We start from the raw sequence: 22,685 nt of genomic DNA, 5'->3' as shown, positions 1-22,685 counted from the left end.
GTGAAATATCTCATCAGAAAAACAATTGACCTAGAGAACAGATTGAGGAGAGAAAATTTAATGATTATTGTACTACCTGAAAACTATGATCAAAAAAAGAGTCTAGACATCATACTTTAAGAAATTAAAAAGGAATACTGCCTTGATGTCTCAGATTCAGGGGGTAAAATAGAACTTACAAGACTCCACCAGTCCCTCCTGAAAGAGATCCCAAAATGAAAACTTCCCAGAATACTGGAGCCAAATTCCAGAGCTCCCATGTCAAGGAGAAAATACTGAAAGCAGCCAGAAAGAAAAGTTCAGATATCATGGAGCCACAGTCAAGATCATACAAGATTTAGCAGCTTCCATGATAAAGAAACATAGGGCTTAGAATATGATATTCTGGAAGCCAGAGGAGCTAGGATTACAACCAAGAATAACCTACTCAGCAAAACAGTATAATCCTTCAGGGGAAAATTGATATTTAATGAAATAGAGGACTTTTAAGCATTCCTGATAAAAAGATCAGTACTGAATAGAATATATGACATTCAGACAGAAAACTCAAGAGACACATTAAAAGGTGAATATGGGGGGCAGCTAGGTGGTGCAGTGGATACAGTACCGGCCCTGGATTCAAGAGGACCTGAGTTCAAATCCGGCCTCAGACACTTGACACTTATGAGCTGTGTGACCTTGGACAACCCTCATTGCCCCGCCAAATAAAATAAAATAAAATAAAATAAAAGGTGACTATGAAAGAATATGAGAGAAAACATAAGAGACTCAAGAAGGTTAAACTGTTTACATTTCTGTATGGGAAGATGATACATATAATTCTCAAGAACTTTATCATTATTAGGCTACTTAGAAGTAGTTTACATAGAGTTCATGAATGAGTCTATTATGTTGGGATGATCTCAAATAAAAATGAAGAATAAGAAAGATGGATGTACTGGGAGAATTGGGAAGGGAGAAGCAGAATGGGGAGAATTACAAAAAGGAGGACACACAAGATTTTTTACAGTGTAGGGGAAAATGGGAGTTAGTGGCAGGCGATGTTTGAGCCTCACTCTCATCAGAATTGGATCAAAGAAAAAAGTATACATATACATATATATATATACATATATATATATGTATGTATATATATATATATACACACACATATATAATCACACTCAGATGGTTATAGAAATATATCTTCTACAAAGAAATAGGAGGGGAAAGGGATAAGAAAAAAGTAGGGAATTATACAAGGAAGGGAAGGTTAAGGGAGGCAATGGTCAGAAACAAAACAGACTTTTGAGGAGAGTGAAGATAAAAAGGGAGAGAAGGATAAATAGAAGAAAATAGGATGGAGAGAAATGCAGAGCTAGTAATCATAACTGCAAATGTGAATAAGATAAGCTTACTTACAAAATGGAAGCAGATAGCAGAATGGAATAGAAACCAGAATCCAACACTATGTAATTTACAAGAGACACATTTGAAACAAAGACACATATAGATTTGAAATAAGATTGAGCAGATTCTATTATGCTTCAGCTGAAATAAGAAAAGCAGGGGTAGCAATAATGATTGCAAACAAATAAAAGTAAAAATAGACTTAATTAAAAGAGATAATCAGGAAAAATACATTTTGATAAAAGGTACCATGGACAATGAAGTTATATCAAAATTTTTATAGTAAGTTTCTTTTGATAAAGGCCTCTTTTCTCAAATATATAGAGAACTGAATTAAGTTTATAAAAATAAGAGCCTCAAAGGCAGAGCCAAGTTGGCAGAGAGAAGCCAGGAAGTTGCCTGAGCTTTCCCGAGTTTCCCTCAGAAACAACATTAAATCAAGCCTTTAGAGATTCTGGAGCTACAAAACTTACAAAAAGATACAGAGAAGAAAACTCCCACCTTGAGATAATTAAGACGACTTCAGGAAAGGTCTGTCTCACTTGGGTGAAAGGGGAGGGCAGTACAGTGCAGAGGGTGCCAGGGCAAGTTAGCAGGAGGCTCTTGGCCACAGTATAAATCAGCAGCTGAAGCCCCTTGCTCCTGGCTCAGTAGTCTGGTGGCATAGCAGGCCAGTTATGAGACCCCCCCCAGCCCTGGCCTGAGAGGACAAGCTGACAGGCTAGAAAACCACCCATAGGTCAGGTGTGACTATGTCAAGCCACCCCCAGTGCAGAGAGCAAGCCCGGAGCGGTTAGGAATCCATTAGCCTGAGGCTTCAGAGAAGAAAGCCAGAGATCAGTCCCTGGCCCCGACCGAACACAGGAAGTTTGCAACAATGGCCCCTGTGCCCCAGGAGCAGAACCCACTTTAAAGTCACAAAATAGGCTAAAATATGAGTGGGGAACAAAAAAAATAACCCTTACCATAGAGAGCTTCTATGGCGACAGGAAAAACAACAACACAAACTCAAATGAGGACAACACTGTCAAAATGCCTACATGTGAAACCTCAAAGGGAAAGATGAATTGGTTGCAAGACCAAAAAGGCTTCTTGGAAGAGATCAAAAAGGATTTAAAAAATCAAATAAGAGAGGTAGTAGAGGGGGCAGCTAGGTGGCGCAGTGGATAAAGCACAGCCCTGGAGTTCAGGAGGCCTGAGTTCAGATCCAGCCTCAGACACTTACTAGTTGTGTGACCCTGGGCAAGTCACTTAACCCTCATTGCCCAGCCAAAAAAACCCCCCCACAAACAAACAAACAAATACAAAAATTTAAAAAAAACATCAAATCTTAGAGAGGTAGTAGAAAAACGGAAAAAGAAATGAGAGAAAAGGGAGTTATGCAAGAAAATTATGAAAAAAAGTCAACAGCCTGGAAAAGGAAGCACACACAAATGACTGAAGAAGACAAGTCCTTAAAAAATACAATTGGCCAAATGGAAATGGAGGTACAAAAGCTTACTGGAAAAAAAATTATGCCTTAAAAATTAGAATTGGGCAGGTGGAAATTAATGACTCTCTAAGACACTAGGAATCAGCCAAACAGAATCAAAAGAATGAAAAAAAAAAGAAGAACATGTGAAATACCTCATTGGAAAAACAACTGACCTGGAAAATAGATCCAGGAGAGATAATCTAAGAATTATTTGGAGTACCTGAAACATGATCAAAAAGAGTCAAAGACACCATAGTCTAGGAAATTATCAAGGAGAAGTACCCCTGATATCTAGAACCAGAGGAAAAAAATAGTCATTGAAAGAAATCCCACCAATCACCTCCTTAAGAGATCCAAAATGAAAACTCAAGGAAATAAAAATAAGAGCCCTTCCTAATTAATAAATTGTCAAGGAATATGAATGGCAGATTTCAGAAGAAATCAAAGCTATCTATAGTCTTTATGAAAAAACAATGCTCTAAATCACCAATGATTAGAGAAAGGCAAATTTAAACAACTCTTAGGTTCAGCTCACACTTCATCAGAAGGGGTTGAGGGGAAAATAGGTGTTTTAATGAACTTCTGGTGAGTTATCAACTGGTCCAACCATTCTGAAGAATTAATTTGGAGCTAACCCCAAGGGCTATAAAACTGTGCATATCCTTTGACCCAACAATACTTACTACTTGATCCAAGGAGATTAAAAAAAAAGAAAAAGACCTATATATACAAAAATATTTATAGTAGCTCTTTTTGTGGTGGCAGAGAATTAGAATTGAGGGGATGTCCATCAATTGGGGGATGGGTTGAACAAGCTATGGTATATGAATGTGATGGAATATTATTGTGCTATAAGAAATCATAAGGGGGGTAGTTTCAGAAAAACATGGGAAGACCTATATAAACTGATAAAAGTGACGTGAGCAGAACTAGAAATCACTATATACAAGTTAACAACATATTGTAATGATGATCAACTATGGAAAACTCTGATCCAATACAGTGATCCAAGACAATTCCAAAGGACCAGTGAGGAAAAAATGCTATCTACCTCCAGAGAGGAGAACTGATGAAACTAGGAGTGCAAATTGAAATATAGTTTTTTTTCATTTTATTTTTCTTGCTTTTTTGGTGGCAATATGGTTAATATGGAAATATATTTAGAATGATTTTACATGTATAATTGACATTATATAGCTTGGCATCTTGGTGAATGGGGAAGGGCCAGAGAGAGGGAATTTTGAACTAAAAAAAAAAGGTTTAAAATAAATAATAAATGTTTTTAAAAAGAGAGAAAAGTCATTAGATGTGCAATTAACTGATTGTTAGTAACTTGCAAAGAGTAGTGCCATTTGCTGTGATAAGTTGGGACTAAGATTGTAAAGGGTTGAGAAGTGAGTTAGGAGAGGTGAGGGATTAGACAGGAGCACCTACAGCTTTTTCTAGGATCTGGCTGAGAAAGGGAGGAGATAAGAGTGGAAGATACCTGGAGAGGATGGTAGGGTCTCACGGGCATATTAAGGCAGTAAAGTAGGAATCTACTAGATAGGGATGTAGACAAAATTCTTAGAATATCTGAGGTTGAGACACAGCTGGTCAGGATACTGGAAGGCTTCCTGGAGAAGGGAGAGACTTTTACCAGTGGTAGCCCAGGCTATTCCAATAATGGGTAAGGACAAAGACAAGAAGCCAGGAGAGGGCAGGGCATCAGTGTGGGACAGAAGGCAGTCCAGTTTGGTTGGAATGTAGGATACACCCTAAAGCATTGAAAGAACTGGTGGATATGGTTACTGAGTGAGTAGCTATAGAACTGGAGAGGAGCTTAAGAATTGTCAGTGCCTCCTAATGCTTCTAGGATTAAATAGAGATTCTTCAGCTTGGCATTTCAGCCCTTCCTACTCTGAGGGCCAAGCCTAGTTTTCCAGACTTTTCATAATTGCTTCCTTGCCTTCTTTGTTCCAGTCAAACTGTCTTATTGACTGTTCCCACCTCCATGCCTTTGCACAAATTGTTCTACACTGCTGGTATACACGCTAGCCTTACCTCTGCCTCTAAGAGTCCCTTATTTCGGCTGTCAGGTTTATCTAAAGTGCCACCTCTTACAGAAAGCCTTTTTTTTTCTTTTTTTTTTTTTCAGGGCAATGGGGGTTAAGTGACTTGCCCAGGGTCACACAGCTAGTAAGTGTCAAGTGTCTGAGGTCGGATTTGAACTCAGGTACTCCTGAATCCAGGCGTGCGTGTCCATCCACTGTGCCACCCAGCCGCCCCCCAGAAAGCCTTTTTAAAAAAAATTTATTCTCCTATTGTTGGTGCTCTCGCTTAACTCAAATTATATTGTATTTATTTAGATTTAAATGTGTTTTTCTAGTATGTGGCCCAGTGAAGAGTAGTGAACTTGGAGTCAGGAAGACCTGAGAGTAAATCCTGTCTCAGTGTCACTTACTAGCTGTATGACCCAGAATAAGCCACTTATTTTCTATTAGCCTCAGTTTCCTCATTGGTAAAGTGGGGATAATAGCACCTAACTTACAGGGCTGTTGTGAAGATTAAATAATATTTGCAAAGTGCTTGCAAATCAAAAAGTGATATATATATAAGCTATTATTATAATCAGTTTACTACTAATAATGATAATAAGCTCCTTGAGGGCAGGTATAATTATTTTTTGTTTTGCCTTTGCATAATCAATGTTTAGCACAGTGCCTTTCACATAGTAGGTACTTAACAAATATATATTGAATTAATAAAATTTTGAAAACATCGAGTTTTCAAAATATCAACTAAAGGAAGCTTATCTTCAATTCTAGGCAAAATCCTACAATCCCTATGAAAGGGATGAGTAGTAGACATTTAAAAAAAGAAGAGGTGATTCCATAGAGCCAGCCTGGTTGCAGCAAGTACAGGGTATGACAGACTAAGCTTTCTTTCCTTTTTTTTTTTGGACAGTTTCCAAACTGGTATATCAGAGGAATGATGTAGGTATAGGTTAACTAGACTTTAGCATAGGATTTGACAAAATCTTTCATGATATTCCACTGGACAAGTAGAGACCGATAGACTGGGTAATACCATGGTTAGGTGGGTTGGGGAGGAGGTGGGTGACTGTATTGAGAGAGAGGTCATCAATGGTTCTGTGTTAACTTAGTGGAAGGACACCAGTGGAGGGTCCCAGGGATCCTATGCTTGGCCATGTGATGCTTAATATTTATCAGTACTTTGGATAATACATGACAAACAAGAAATCCATTCTTAAGAAGCAGCATGAAGGATTTTTATCAAAGAAATGTTTGAGCACAAAAGATGACATGCAAGAACTAGAGGGAATCATTGGACATCCACCAGGAAGCCACTGGTCTCTGCAAAGTGAAGCAAAAACCAAGAAGCTTCCCAGCACATCGGGTGAAACCCTTTATATGGAAGGGTACAGACAAGGGTTGAAAAGAATGGGTAGATAATACCCATTCAATGAATTGACAAACATTTATTAAGTATTTATTATATTCTAAGCTCTGGGGATACAAAGAAAGAATCATGGTCCCTGATCTCAAGGAACTCACATTCTAATGAGGAAGATAACCTGTGAGTAACTAGGTATGTGGAAGATCGATCAATCGATCGATCGATCTATCTATCTATCTATCTATCTATCTATCTATCTATCTATCTATCTATCTATCTATCTATCTATCTATCTATCTATCTATCTACCTACCTACCTACCTACCTACCTATCCATCTATCTAATCTATCTGTGTATACACACATATTTGTATAACTACGAGTTATATGAGTGTGTGTATATATACATCTATCTATATATCTATATATCTCTCTCTCTCTCTCTATATATATATATATATACACACTCTCTTTGTATAGATTTGTATACAGATCTCTAGAGAGTAAATGGGAAGTAACTCAGAGGAAGGCACTGGGAGGGGTGAGGAGACAGGGAAAGGCCTCCTGCAGAAGGGGAGATTTGGGCTGAGTTTTGAAGGAAGCCAGAGGAAAATGAAAGGCAGAAATGAGGGGGCAGAGTATTCTAGGCATAAGAGACACAGCTGGGCAAAGGCATGGAGGTGGGAGATGGAGCAGGAACTCCAGGTAGGCCAGTGTTGCTGGAGGGGAGCAAAGTGTAAGAAGACCAGTTTAGCTTGCATGGCAGAGGGGAGTACCCATCCAGATGAAATCCATATGACTTTTTTGGATAAAGGTATAAATGACACACTTACCAAGTCTGTGAAGGGCAGCCAATACACTGGATGATTTCCCCAGGATCCACAGACTAGGACCTAGGTCTCACCCCTGGGTTCAAAAATTAACTTTATAAGTACAAGCCAAAGAAATGTGTGTGAAAAAGATCCGGATTTTAGTGGATGGAAAACTCAATGTGAGTCTACAGTATGAACCGGCAACCCAGAAAGTGAATGCTATTTTTAAGCTTCATCATGAGGGAGGCCGAGTGTTCAGGACCAGGGAGGGGGACAGACCTGCTGTGGTTTTAGGAAGAACACAGATAAGCTGGCCCCAGAGGTCCTTCCCAAATGAGGAATTCTGGGATTCTGACTGGTTTTTCTTGGCCCCCATTGACCAAATGAGGAGCGCTGGGTGGAAGTTAGAGAGACTGAGGCAGATTTAGATTTGATGTAACAGCAAAACTTTCTAACCATTAAGTCTCCACAACCTGGTCTCAACCTCTTTCCAGCCTTATCACATACCATTCCCTTTACTTCAAACTGGACTTCTTACTGTTCCTCACACCTGATGCTCCTTCCCCTATTCTAGGCCTTTGTCCTGACTGCTCCACATGCCTGAAATGCTCCCACTCATCACTCCGTAGGCTCCTTGAACACTACTGACACCTTTTACATGCGGCCTTCCCTCGGGTGTCTCCCATGCCCTCCTGAGTCATATATATTTTGTATATATCCATAGATGTACATGTTGTAGCCTGTAATTAAATGTATGTTCCTCAAGGGCAGGGCCTATTTTGCCTTTCTCTTTGTATGCCCAGTGTCTAGCAGAGTGCCTGGCATTTAGTAAGTGCTCTATAAATGTTAGCTGTTATTATCATTGATCGAGATAATAATTATAAAGTTCTTCGCACAGCACCTGTCACAGAATGACCACTATATAAATGTTAGCCATGATGAAATAAATCATACCCATACGGATATATTAAATAATAAATAAAATAAGAAGGCAAAGAAATAGTTACTGGTGAAAGGACAGCTCACAGGTTCTTGGGGAGATGAGTACAGTCAGGTCCTGATTTGTGTGAGAAATGAATTCCTGGAAGTGGATTCACACTATTTAAAGTTACAATTATGTAAAATATGGTCGTTGGTTCCAGCCCAATGGAGGACCCATGAATCACACTAATCAGGACTTGGATGTACAAGAGCTGGTTTCATCTGGTGCCCTAAGTCAACAAGAAGCATCGTTTCAAGCACAGGCCCCTTGGACACCTTGCTTTACGGGGCTCCTACATGATAAGAACAGGTGAAGGGACCATAATGAAAAGCTGTAGCTTATGTTCCAATAGTTGCTCCAAAGCAAGTCTACCAAGAACTTGAGAGGACCTTCTAAAGCAGGTCAACTTTGAACTGAAGGCTCAGAGCCTTCAGTGATAAAGTGGCCACAGAGGAAGAGGTGGAAGATAGGTTGGAAAAAACCAAAGGCTTGCAGATAACTCAGAAGCCTTGACTTTCTTCAAGAAGAATGAGAAGGGTGTGGGGGCAGGGGGGCGGGGCAGCTAGGTGGTACAGTGGATAAAGCACTAGGTGGTGCAGTGGATTCAGGAGGACCTGAGTTCAAATCTGGCCTCAGACACTTGAAACTTACTAGCTGTGTGACCCTGGGCAAGTCACTTAAACCTCACTGCCCCGCTTAAAAAAAGAAGAAGATGAAGAAGAATGAGAAGGTCCTGGCCACAGTGAACACTGAACAGCATCACACATAAAAGAATGGACAACATCTCCTCCAGAGAGAGGAGACAGATTACTGAGGCAGGAATCATTCTAGAATCAGATGGCTGAGTTAGACTATCAACTGGTTAGAGTACAAGGCAAAGTGAGCACCAATTAAAGATGCAAATTAAGATGAGGACACTATGTGTCCCAACCTCCTTCAATGAGCTGTTGACTCGGGAAAATGGGAAGTGGATAAAAAAAATGGAAAGCCATTGAATCAGACTTTTGTTATTGTAGAATGTATCAGAGTCTTTGAACCTCAAGATACCCAAGTTATAGGAGTATCTCAGCCGCCAAGTACTTAGATATGTTTGCACCCCCAATAGGAGTATCTCAGCCGCCAAGTACTTAGATATGTTTGCACCCCCATCTGTTGTCATCTTGAGATAAGGCTAAGGAGCAGGCCCTGAGGATGAGTTTGGTCTGGTCCCTGGGGGGCCTCATCACCAGTTATTATCTGCTCCCACTGAGAACCAGGTCCTCAAGGAGCAACTCTAGACAGATTCTGTGCCAAAGGGCACTCACTGTACCAATGGTAACCCTGAACCTCAGAGCACCAAAGGTATCAGGGGGCCTTCACTTCTGGGGACTCAAGAATTCAGGAAACCGGGGCTTGGTTCTTATATGGGCTTTTTTCTGAGCGTGTGTGATCTCCCATCTTGGGATGGGGCCATAGAACTAACCCTGAGTATGGGATCTGTCTGATCTTGGGAACCTGCCTGGCAAATGTTTACTGACCCAGACATCGACTAAAGCTGGCTGCTACCTTCAATTTCTGCTTTTATCAGTTCCCATGGATTTAATTATGATCTTTGCACAAATCACTCCTAGCTTTAGATTTACAGGCCTTGTCTCTTTGATGAGCTACAGTTACACATCGCCAACTGCCTCTTGGATATTTAAACTGGACGTCCCATAGACATTATAAACTCAACATGTTCAAAACAGAATTCATTTTCTTTCCTCCAAAGCCCTCCCTTCTCCCCCCTCCCCCATTAGAGTCTTCCCTCTGGGATTAACTCCCATTTATACTATGTAGTATTCTATATATTAACTCCCATTTTGCTCCCATCATATACACTCTCTCTCTCTCCTATGTCTTGTTTGTTTTTGTTTCTGTGGGGCAATGAGGTTAAGTGACTTGCCCAGGGTCACACAGCTAGTGTCAAGTGTCTGAGGTCAAATTTGAACTCAGGTCCTCTTGAATCCAGGGCTGGTGCTTTATCCAGTACGCCACCTAGCTGCCCCTCTCCTATATATGTCTTATATGTATACTTTTTTTTTTCCCTCATGTTTTCTCCTCCATTAGACTGTGAGCTCTTTGAAGGCAGGGGCTGGTTTTGTTTGTTTGTTTTTTTCTTTTCTTTGTATCCCCAGGGCTTAGCATAGTGCCTAGAACATGGTAAAAGCTTAGGAAATGCATTTGACTGACTTCTAACCCCACATCTCCAGTGTTTGGGGTGACAATCTGTGGAAGCCAATGCATCTACCTCTGACTGATCTATGCTCAGTGATCACAGAAGCCCAGAAGGGGGGGACCCGGATCAATTGGCTCTCTGGATCATCTCCAGCTCCCTTCATCCCTGTGACTGACAGTGGTCATTTCTTGAACGGAGCATCCCTTTCCCCTGAGGCTTCTCCTGGTTTTGTTTTTCTTTTTCATCCCTAGCCATCTCTTCCCCATCTTTTTATTTTCTTTTCTTTTTTGTGGGGCAGTGAGGGTTAAGTGACTTGTCCAGGGTCATACAGCTAGTAAGTGTCAAGTGTCTGAGGCCGGATTTGAACTCAGGTCCTCCTGAATCCAGGGCTGGTGCTTTATCTACTGTACCACCTAGCTGCCCCCCACCCCCATATTTTTCTAGTTCATACTTTTATTTGCCCTCCCATTTTACCAGGCATGATGGAAACCCTTCTCTACCATTTAAAAAATTCTCCTTGAGAGGGCCAGAGTGTTCAAGTAGTTATCTATACAAACAAGGAGGTGATTGTGGGGGGAATGGCTGGCATTTGAATCTTACTCTCAGCTGAATTGGTTAAAGAAGGGAAGAGGACAAATACACACAGTTGGGTACAAAATACATCTTACTTAACAGGGAAATATGAGAAGGGAAGGGAGAGGAATTAGTGGGAGGGATTAGAGGGGGTAAAGAATAGGAACCTGAGGAGTTGTCCATAAATTGGGGAATGGCTGAACAAATTGTAGTATATAAATGTGTTAAGAAATGGTGAAGGGGGGCAGCTAGGTGGCGCAGTAGATAGAGCACTGGCCCTGGAGTCAGGAGTACCTGAGTTCAAATCCGGCCTCAGACACTTAACACTTACTAGCTGTGTGACCCTGGGCAACTCACTTAACCCCAATTGCCTCACAAAAAAAAAAAAAAAGAAATGGTGAAGGGGATGATATCAGAGAATCCTAAAGAGATTTGTAAGAATTGATGCAGAGTGAAGTGAACAGAGCCAAGAAAAATATTTATACAGTGATAGCTGTATGGTAAAGACAAACAACTTTGAAAGAATTTGAAACTTTGATTGGTGTAATGGCCAACCACAATTTCAGAGGACTAATGATGAAATATGTTATTTGCTTCCAGATAGAGAGGTGAATGGCTCAGAGTGCAAAATGAGACATTGCTGAGAGCAGCTTTGTTTTTCTTTTGTTCTCAGTTTGTGGGGGGAAGGATTAGGGTGGGAAGGAGAGAGGGTGGATTTTGGCTGACTTGGAAAAAATCCATATAATTAAGACCTGTACACTGGCACTCAGGCTCTGGCAGAGAGAGGAGTATTCTGTGTTCTTCCCTGTCCCTTGTAGAGTTCTCCCTCTGCCACTATCACTTTGTACCCTCTTCTCCTCTGAGGTTCAATGCATTTAAGTCTTTGCTGCTATGATACAACTGCTTTCCAGGTCATCCTTCCTCCATTCTCCTCTTTTTTTTTTTTTTAATTTGTGGGGCATTGAGGGTTAAGTGACTTGCCCAGGGTCACATAGCTAGTAAGTGTCAAGTGTCTGAGGCCGGATTTGAACTCAGGTCCTCCTGAATCCAGGGTCAGTGCTCTATCCACTGTGCCACCTAGCTGTCCCCTCTTCTTCCATTCTCAAGGAGTCCCACACCTGACTCACAGTCTTCCTCCTCATTTTTCCCTCCACCTCCCTGCTCTGGGGCTTTCATAGACAGGTTGATGTGTCCTGAAAACCTCTGACCTCTCAGTTTATCAGTCTCAACTCTCAGGGCCAGCATTGTCATTTGAACTCGACCATCCACACCCATCTCACCATCCATCATAACCGTAAAACTGCAGCATTTTTCATCTCTGAAACGCCCCTTTCTGACCATTATCACAGATCCTTCCCCCATCCCTGCCTCTTGCTTCTTAAAGACTTTAAAAGTCCATTATTTGCCCTCCCACTCCTTGACATTTGTTTGCTTGTGGTCTCCCCCATTAGCCTGGGAGTTCCTTGGGGGCAGGGACTGTCTTTTGCCTCTCTTTGTATTTCCAGTGCTTACCATAGCAGCGGCACACAGTAGGTGCTGGATCAATGCCAGCTGACTGACTCCCCCCACCCCTCTTCTCCCAATCCATGTCCCCTCATTTGCATAGACTTTTTCTTGATGGCTAGTTCCACCCACACACTCTGAGGTGAAACTGACTGTTGGATCAATGTAAAGAATCACACTTAGGCTCAAAAAATCACTTCACGAGGACAAGATGAGGGAGGTCAAGCTAGACAGAAATTCATCTGAAAAAAATATGAGATTTTTCATGGGCTGGAAGCTTGGGGGTATAATGTGACAGCCTTTCCTGGCAAGGCAATTTCAGGCTGTTTTAGCAGGGCAGTGTCCGAGGCTAGGGAGGCGATAGTCCTATTGTACTCTGCACTGCTTAGACCACGTTTGGAGAATTAGTTATGGTTTGAGAGATTTTGGAAGGCAGAGAGCCTCTAGGTATCCATTACAGGTGGTTAGGCATTGGACCCAGAGTCAAGAAGACATGGATTGGAATCTGGCCTCAGACATGTACTAGCTCCGTGAGCCTGGCTCAGATTCCTCATCTAAAATAGGAATAAAAGCAGCATCTATTCCCCAGGCTTGTTGTGAAGGTCCAGTGAGACGTTATCCGCAAAGTGCTTTGCAGACTCCAAGGACCATGTAAATGCTGCTATTGCTATTACTATCCCAGAGAGAGGTCACCAGGATGCTGGAAGGCCTGTCCTATGAGGTTCAGCTGAAGGAAGTGGACATGTTTAGCCCCAGAAGAGAAGACCCAGGGGGACCTTATAGCTTTCTGTATCCCTCTCTCCCCTCTGGGCTCTGTTCCTTCTCTACCACACTCCAGCAGCCTTCTCGCCTTGGAAGCTGCCCCTTCTTCTGATTGGTCATTTCCTTCCAGAATCTCCATTTTAAAGGAGGCCCCCAGGCCAGGCCCCTTTACTCCTGGATTGCCCTTTGGGCCCTGTTCCTGACTTTCCAGACTGTTTCCTCCGCCATCAATTCCTTCTTCTCCTTTCTTCCCCTACTCCATGTTGTCTTCCCCCATTAGATTGTAAGTTCCCTGAGAACAAACTCTTTTTGCTTTTGTTTATATCCCCAGAACTTAGCACAGTGCCTGGGATGTGTTAAGTGCTCCATAAATGCCTATTTTCCCTGGTCTTGACTTTTTTTTTTTTAAATTGCAGGGCAATGAGGGTTAAGTGACTTGCCCAGGGTCACACAGCTAGTAAGTGTCAAGTGTCTGAGGCTAGATTTGAACTCAGGTCCTCCTGAATCCAGGGCTGGTGCTTTATCTACTGGGCCACCTAGCTGCTCCTGTGGCCTTGACTTCTTCAAGCACTTGGCCTCAGGGAACAGAACCAGGAGTCATCAATTCGCAGAGAAGACAAGGTGAATTCAATGTAAAGAAAACCTCTCCAACAATGAAGGCCTAACACAAAGGAGAAATGGTCTCCTTTGGAAGTGATGGCTTCCCTGTCATGGGAGCTTTTGAGTGGACAACCAAGGCTGGATTAGATTACTTCTGAGGGGGCAGCTAGGTGGCGCAGTGGATAGAGCACAAGCCCTGGATTTAGGAGGACCTGAGTTCAAATCTGGTCTCAGACACTTACCACTTACTAGCTGTGTGACCCTGGGCAAGTCACTTAACCCCAAATGCCTCACAAAAAAAAAAAAAAGGATTACTTTTGAGGTCTGGGATTCTTCCCCTGACCACCCCCCTCCACAGGCTTCTCATTTCTACTTCTGTGATGTCTCCTGCAGCTGCCCCCTTCTCTCTACTCACTGAGGTTTAGGACCTTATTCTTTCTCAGTTGGACCCTTTTATTCTAATAATCTCTTAGTTAAATTGGTCTCTTATCTTCTAGGCTCTCCCCTCTCTAATTTGCTCTCCACACAGTTTCCAGGACAATAATACTATTAGTTATAATAATGATTAAGATGATCATAACAACAGTAACAACAACAGTAATAACTGTCATTGAGGTAGGGCTATAAAGTTGGCAAAGCACTTTGTACAGGGTGTCCCTAAAGTCCCAGTGCAGTTTTAATCCCCTAAAGGGTTTTTTCTTTTTTTGCAGGGCAATGAGGGTTAAGTGACTTGCTCAGGGTCACACAGCTAGTAAGTGTCAAGTGTCTGAGACTAGATTTGAACTTAGGTCCTCCTGAATCCAGGGCCAGTGCTTTATTCACTGCGCCACCTAGCTGCCCTAAAGCTTTTATTTTATATCATATGAGAGCTTCACACCAACCCTATAAAGTAGTTACTACAGGTATTAGTATCCTCCTTTTCTAGATAAAGAACCTTGAGCTACAGGGTCACATAGCTAATACATATCTGAGGTCAGCTTTGAACTCAGGTTTTTTTTTTAACTCAAGAGTCTAATGCTCTGTCCATGGTTAACCTTGCTGGTTAGGATAAATTCCTGGCTGCTTTCTAACTTATGACTTTAGGTCCTGTACTGTTGACTCCTGCTCACTCCCACCTTCCCCATTGCCATTCCTAAAGCATAGGCCTAACCAGGCCACTACCCTTCCTGTTGACTCAATGGTAAAATCAAAACTCAGACGGGTTCTATAGGGACCCTTGCTCCCTACCCTCCCCAATTAAGATTCCAACCCCCCTCCCTTTTTTTTTTTGGCAAGGCAATGGGGTTAAATGACTTGCCCAGGGTCACATAGCTAGTAAGTGTCAAGTGTCTGAGGCTGGATTTGAATTTGTGTCCTTCTGACTCCAAGGCCTGAGCTCTATCTACTGTGCCACCTAGCTGCCCCACCATCCTTCCTTTCTAAATTTATCTCACATTATTCCATTTCATGCAGCCTCCATTCTAGTCAAATTGGTCTCCTCCTTATCTGGTCCCCAAAGTTAACATTTTCCCAGCTCTGAATTTGCATACAATGTCTCCTATGCCTGGAAACCTCATCTGGGCTTCCCAGAATTCTTATCTTTCAGGCTCAGCTCATGAATTTTTCCCTTATGTAACCAGTTTTTAATGTTTTCTCCTCCTTGGGAAATTATCTTGTTTTTACTCACTTGGGTACACACTATATCCCCCTACAAGAAGTCCTTGTAAGCAAAAACTATTTCCCTGGCATCTTTGGATCTCAAGGCCCTTGGCCACTGCCCAGAACATAAATGTTGAAACTTCTGTAGAATTTATTGATAAAAGATCATCACCACAAGGACACTAAAAGAACACAGAGACCTCTTTAGCCAACGAATACATGAACTCTTTGCCAGTTTGAGAGCTATGGCTGCTGAGGGCAATACTGATTTTGACCTGAAGCTCATCCACAAAGCATTTAAGAGGGATGATGAGGGTAAAAGTATTGCCTCGAAATGATGAAAAGCAGTGGAAGAGAAAATGAGTCTGTACCAAGCTTATACTAAGGTCAAACCATGCCAGATCACCCCAAGGACATTTATGGATGGTGGATGACTGACTGATGGAAAATGGAAGTGTTTCCTCTAGTGACTGAACCATCAGTAACAGAGGGGTGAGCATGCTTCAGTCCTTGGTGGGCTATCTCAAGAAGGGAAAAGGGCACTCAAGGAAATGAAGCTGGAAAGAGTTCTGACCACATAGATGCAGAGAAGATCTGAACTGGAGGAGTCAGTTTCCATGGAGACCACAAAGAGGGCAAAATTCCTCAACAATGCAAAAGGTCATAGAGGATAGTTTATTTTATTTTATTTTTACCCAAAAAGGCAACTGAGGTAATATGAGCAATTAGCAATCCCTAGACCTGCTTTCTTCTCAGTTTTCCTAAGAAAAAACTATGCAGACATCAAAGGAATCCTTGATGAAAGTAAGAGAAAAGAGCAGGCAGGCTAATTTTCATAGCTAATTTTCTTGAGTAATTATCTTGAATAGATAGTTTCACAGCTACACAGTTTTCTGAGAGGTAGAAGAAGATCAAATCTCATTTGGTCTAATGTTTGTTGATTTTTTTTAAAGGTATTTGGGGGGCAGCTAGGTGGCACAGTGGATAAAGCACCAGCCCTGAATTCAGGAAGACCTGAGTTCAAATCTGACCTCAGAAACTTGACACTTACTAGCTGTATGACCCTGGGCAAGTCACTTAACCCTTATTGCCCTGCAAAAAACCCCCCAAAACAAAAAAAGGGTATTTGGTTCTAGAGAAACACAGAATCATGGAATCTGAGTGGGAGAGGACATCAGTAGCAATCTGGCCCAAGTCATAGACTAAAGGAATGCCCACTACCTCATATCATTGAGCAAAGAGTGAATATGGCTCTCTTTCAGTGACGCATACCTCATGCATATGGTATCATTATACAAGATTCATTGGTAGATGCAACTCTAGAGATGATGGTTCAATGATCCTCTAATTCTCACTGTTACATGAAACCTAAACCACACACCTTTGCCGAAAGTGTTAGCCACTGTCAGGGAAGGTGCCCTGAGCAAAGTCTGGATGGAAGAGGGATTCTTTAAAGAGTAGGGGTTCTTAAGTTGGGTTCCATGAACTAGAGCGGAAGACTGAGGAGACTTCCCCAGGTTGCTCAAGGGACCCATGAGCCCAGAGAGGTGAAGGACTTCTGCTCTACAGCAGTGGTGTCAAATTCAGATAGAAATGCATTCCTGTAGCCGCACTTTGACTTTGAAAACCACAAGTTCACATCGCATTGTGCTGTATTTTTATATATTGTGCTAAACACTTCCCAGTGACATTTAGAACTTGGTTCTGGTTGCTCATGTGGGCTATAAATTTGACATGTCTGTTCTAGAGTGTGGAATTCTACAGATGTTCTTTACTGGAAACACTGGATGGAAGCACACTGCAAATGAGACTGGTCCAGTGAGGGATACCAGAAAAACTAAGGAGACAAAGGATGCCCATTGTCCAGATTATGACTTATGACTAGATGGTCAGATCATTGACCATTTAGTCCACTGGTACACAGACCTTGGACAGGCACTGCAGATGCACCAGGTGGGACCAGAATTGAATAGGAGGAGCAGGGCATGGCAGACTGCATTTGGGAAATGACATAGTATTTCAGTGATTTGCAGCTGTTTCCTGCTACCCAAGCACATTTTTTTTTAAACGCCCACATGCTCCCAGGGATGACCCCAGAAACATTTTTTTCCTTTCTTTCTTTTTTTTTGGTAGGACAATGAGGGTTAAGTGACTTGCCCAAGGTCACACAGCTAGTAAGTGTCAAGTGTCTGAGGCCAGATTTGAACTCAGGTCCTCCTGAATCCAGGGCCAGTGCTTTATCCACTACGCCACCTAGCTTCCCCCTGTCCCAAGAATCTTTTTTTCTTTTTCTTTTTTTTTTTTTTAGTGAGGCAATTGGGGTTAAGTGACTTTCCCAGGGTCACACAGCTAGTAATTGTTAAGTGTCTGAGGCTGGATTTGAACTCAGGTACTCCTGACTCCAGGGCCGGTGCTCTATTTACTGCGCCATCTAGCTGCCCGTCCCAAGAATCTTAATCAAGGAATGCCATGTTCTCCGAAGGAGTAAAATTTTAGGTTACCAAAAGGATAATGGAAAGATATGCAGTGGGAATAAGCAGCTTCTTATCAAGAAACGAAGCATGGGAGAATTGGTGTAGAAGACTTCAAGGGCACAGGCCCCTTTGAAGAGGAGGTGGGGCAGTCTTATAGTGAGAGCAAGAGATATCTTATCCACAAATCAAATGTTGTACTGGTTTCCATGAAATGTTAAAAAAGAAAGAAAAAAGCCAACAGAAGAAGACCTTAGTGTGTTGGGCAAATCCCTTGTGGAGGTTTCATGATGACTTGGACAAAAACAGAAGCTATGGATGAGTTGGCACATTGCACAACAGAGGGAGCTTTCTCAGCAATGGGATTATGGAGTGGTAGAATACCTGAGTCTCCTCAAATGGTTTATTGGATGGGAGAAGGGCGTGTGCTACTGAATAGAGCCTTATTCACTGTACTTTTAAGGTGATATTGGGAAGGCATTTTCCCCTTGGTGTCACTGCTGGTAACAGGATAATGATTAGGTAGATATTGGGATGACCTCCTTATTCTTTTCCCTCATCTACATTGAAAGGCGGCCTTTAAGCAAATGCTCTACTGGTGTCATGTGTCACAGAGCTGGAGAGGACCTTAGAGATCAAAGGATTAATGAGTTGATCTCTCCCATTTTCCAGATGAGATAACCCAGACCCATGCTCTAGGTCTGGCTTTCTGTTGGATCATTAGTCCTGTTGAACACAATGCCACGTGGCATCACCCCAATCATCCCAAGCACTAGACACAAAATGAGAGGCTTGAGTCTAGTCACCAACTTCTTGGGATTGTGGGATCTGGGAGTCTGGAAAGACCGTTCCATTCTGGAATACTTTCCTGAAGTTTGGCAAATGCTTACCGCTTGCGAGGCCATCATTTCATTAATACTCTGCTCATACTGTTCCGCCAAAATGGCCAGTTTCCTTGTCTGCTCATCTTTCAATGTCTTCAAGATTGTTTTGTGCTCATTCTTTGGAGTAACTTCCAACTGGTGATTCTTGAGTGCTTTATACTGTTTGGTCTGGACTTTGCAAGTGTCCTGAAACTGCTTCTTGATCTGCATCTCCATGGCCTGCACAGAAAGATGACAGAAGAGAGAGGTAAGGGCTGGATTGAGAGTCAACAGGAAATGCCCCAAACTATCACTTATATGGATAAGTCAAAGCTACCAGGAGCACATCTTTTGCTTTTGTGCAAAATAAATTCTGTGGACATTTACATATATACTTATCAAGTCAAAAGTATTAATTAAGAACCTGCTATGTGCCTTCAGTTCTGGAGATACAAAGAAAAGCAAAAATAGACTTCTTGTTTCCCTCATAAGAATCTGGAGAATATCATTCTTTGTGTCCCTTGCCTCTAGTCTGGCACACAGTTGGTTCTAAATAAGCAACTATTGGTTGATGCCTTATGCATAGTAGGAGCTGAAGTTTGTTCACTCAGTGATAATTGATCCACTGTGTGGTACTCTGACAAATGAAAAAACATGACACATTTTTGATAACTAGAGATATATTTTGTTTTAAATAAATTAGACAGATTGGACATAGAAATCTGAATTTAAGCTGCATGAAAGTGACAAGAGATGAAGTGACTTGCCCAGGGCCACAAAGTCACTGTGTGTCAGAGGGAACACTTGAACCCAGGTCTTGGCTTTGAGGCCATCTCTCAAAATGTAACATATACATAAAGGGGAAATACAAAATAATTTTGTGGGGAGGTGTGAGTAACTGGGGGGCTCAGGAAAGGATTCATAGAAGAGGAGGTACTTGTTCTGAACTCTGAAGGAAGCTTGGGGTTTTAAAAGGCAGAGGTGAGGAGAGAAGGCATTCTAGGCATAAGGAGATAGACAGCCTGTGCAAAGTCATGGAGGTGGGAGATGGACAGTCAGGTTCAAGAGTAGGAAAGGAGAGTATATATGTATGTGGTTATGTGTGTGTTTATATATGGGCACATATATGTATCTATTCATCTATTGATTTAATCATTCATCCATCTGTCTTATCTCTCTCTCTCTGTCCTATCCATCCATTTGCCTATGCATCCATCCATCCATCTATCTATCCATCCCGAGGCAACTGGAGTTACTGGTTGGAAGGCTGGGGGATGGATTCAAGAAGGTTCTTTTATATTTATATTTTAATTTTTTTATTATTTTTTTTTCAAGAAGGTTCTTTTATCAGAGAACGATAGACTTTGGAGAAGTCATCTGGTCCATCCCCCTGCCCTGGGTTCAGGTTCTGTCTCCGGGCGCATCTCCGCTGTGTATGAGTGGGCACTCGCTAAGATGAGAGGAGGCGGAGCATGCGCAGCTGAGCTTCCACGTGCAAGGCGGATCCGCGCTCTTCCCCTCCCTCCTCCATCTCCCTCCGCGCCCCCTCTCGTGCCGCACTACCTTGAGGTTCTTGGGCTGCTGCCGAAGCTCCATGACGTGTTTCCGGTGCAGCTCCCGCTCGCGCCGCTTGTTGTACTCCAGCTGGTTCTCCAGCTCTGTCTGGTGCTGCAGGCGGATCAGGTCCATGCGTAGCTTCTGCAGCGTGTGCAGCTGCCTGTACTCCAGCTCCCGCGTGGACTCGTCGTGCCGGATCAGCATGGCGTGCTCCATCTCCTTTTGCGTCCGCTTCTTATTGAGCTCCTGCAGGGGCAGAAGGGACACAACGGATGGGAGGTGAATGGAGGCAGAGGTGTCGCACCGCCTCCTAATGAAGCCCCCTAGCCTCGGGCAGTGCGCTTCCACGGGATGCCGTGAACAGTCCAGAGGCTCCGGGCCACGGCACCCGAGCCCCCACCGGTCACTTTGGCTCCGGGCTGTGGAGGATGCCACCAACGCCTCGTGCCCAAGCCCAGTGCAACAGGGGCTCCTTCCGAGAAACTGATCATAGACCCCTGTAATTTTCCTGAGCTTGTTGGAAATACTCTAGTTTTATATGTACTAACTAGATGACAATTATTGTGCCAGCCTGAGAAAGAGCCCCGTCCTCAGACACTCACTAGCTGTGTGACCCTGGAAAAGTCACTTAACCCCTGCCTGAGTTTCCTCATCCCCCAAGATGGTTGTGAGTATCAAATGAGATGTTTCTCAAGTGCCTACCACATAACTGGTGCTTAATAAAAGCTTATTTCCTTCCCTTCCTCCCCCCTAAAATCTCAGAACCAGGAGCTATTTAGTAGATGGAGCAAGAAGAAAATAAGAGTTTGAGATGTTCCCTGCCTGGGTCTCTTTTGATTTTTCCTTGTTTTAGGACTATAGGTTTTTTGGGGTAGTGGAGGGCAGGATGATGGGCCAGGGAGAGAGAGGCTAGGGATGGTTGAGGGAGAAGTAGAAAACCCAGGAAGCTCTCTTCTCTCCCAGTATCCATCACGGCAGAATACACACAGATGCCTTTGCTTCATTTTATCTATAACAATCGCGTTTGTACCTCCTCAGAGTAGGTGCTTTATAAGCTTTATAAGATGACCTGAACTGGTATAATAGGAGATCTGCACATTTGGGCTTTCTGTCCCTCTGAGTAAATGCCCTTTAGAGAAGCACCCATCGCCCAAGAGCCTCCAGTCTCTGAAGCAAAACCAGGTTTGGTTGGTTTGTTTTTGGAAATGTTTGGTTTCTTTCCCAGCCCATCAAATGAGTTCTTTCCCTGAATAAGCAATCTTTCCACATCACCATTTGTCCCCTAGGTGGCACCAAAGGGTAACCAGTCATCCCCAGAGCATCCTGCCATCCCCAAAGCCTCCCTCCCAGGGACCAGGAGGAATCCAATAGGAGGCTTCCTATGGATGCGGTCCTTGTCAGGCCACCAAATGGTTAACCCTATCGTGCCAGGGTCCCTTGTTAGAAAGTCAAGTAGCTCTCACATTTGCTCTGTCAAACACTAAGGGTTTTCTAGGAGTAAGGGCAAGTGATAGGGCATTATAGGGGACCCTGTGAAGAAGATTGGAATCCGTACTCTGAGCTGTCTATTAGGGGAGTGAATAAATGTACACAGAAAACAATGACACAAAGCAAGGGGACCAAATAACACAAGAAAGGCAGGCATTCCGAAGAACAGGGGTGAGAGACAGAAAGAGAGAGACAGAGGCACAGAGAGAGAAACAGAGAGATGGGGTGGGAGGGAGGAGACAGAAAACTACAGAGAAAAAATGATAGAAGAGAGGTAATGAGAGAGGCTAAGGGAAGGAGGGAAAAGGGGAGAGGGAAAGATGAAAGGAGAGGAAAGGAGGAAGAGAGAGCAACAGATAGAGAGAGAAAGAAAGAGAGAAAGAACACTTCTGGGTGCAGGGAGGAAGAAATAGAGAGACTTGAGAGAGAGACAGAGAGAGAACACTTTGGGGGAGCAGGAAGAGAGAAAGAGAAAGAAAGAGAAAACACTTTTTGGGGCATGGAGAAGGTCATATAATTTAAAACTAAGAAACAGTAGAAAGAATGCTAGAATTGGAGTCATCAGGCCAGGATTCAAATCTTGATGGCTATTCACTGCCTATTTGGGCCAAACCATTTGGATCTCTTGAGGTTTCAGTTTCCTTATCTGTAGAATGAAGGGATTGTACTAAAAGATGTTTTCCGACTCCAATTCTATGGCCTCAGTAGCCCCCAAACCAGTCAGTTCAGAGCCCTGAAACACAAAAAAGATGGTGGCCCCTTGGGAAGCCTCCTTTCCTCTCCTCTCCTCTCCTCTCCTCTCCTCTCCTCTCCTCTCCTCTCCTCTCCTCTCCTCTCCTCTCCTCTCCTCTCCTCTCCTCTCCTCTCCTCTCCTCTCCTCTCCTCTCCTCCTTTCTCTCTTCCCCTCCTATTCTTTCCTCTCTTCCTCTTCCTCTTATCTCTCTTTTCATTCCTTTCATTTGGGAAGAAGCCCAATT

General features: G+C 42.9%; 1 protein-coding gene across 4 annotated transcripts in view; it reads right to left on the bottom strand.

The window, feature by feature from the left end:
* Positions 1–22,685, bottom strand: part of TAOK3 (TAO kinase 3) — a 247,833-nt gene that overhangs the window by 3,927 nt on the left and 221,221 nt on the right. For all 4 annotated transcript variants that reach the window (XM_043986734.1, XM_043986743.1, XM_043986749.1 and 1 more), the window contains 2 exons: positions 20,227–20,466; positions 18,691–18,903 (listed from right to left, as the gene is read on the bottom strand). In XM_043986734.1, coding sequence (XP_043842669.1) covers positions 18,691–18,903; positions 20,227–20,466 — 453 coding nt within the window. The remainder of the gene's footprint in view (positions 1–18,690; positions 18,904–20,226; positions 20,467–22,685) is intronic.

Source organism: Dromiciops gliroides, chromosome 1, assembly GCF_019393635.1.
Source record: "Dromiciops gliroides isolate mDroGli1 chromosome 1, mDroGli1.pri, whole genome shotgun sequence".
NCBI classification, from domain to species: domain Eukaryota; kingdom Metazoa; phylum Chordata; class Mammalia; order Microbiotheria; family Microbiotheriidae; genus Dromiciops; species Dromiciops gliroides.
The sequence above is the reverse complement of the archived record's forward strand: the minus strand, read 5'-3'. Positions and strand labels throughout refer to the sequence as shown.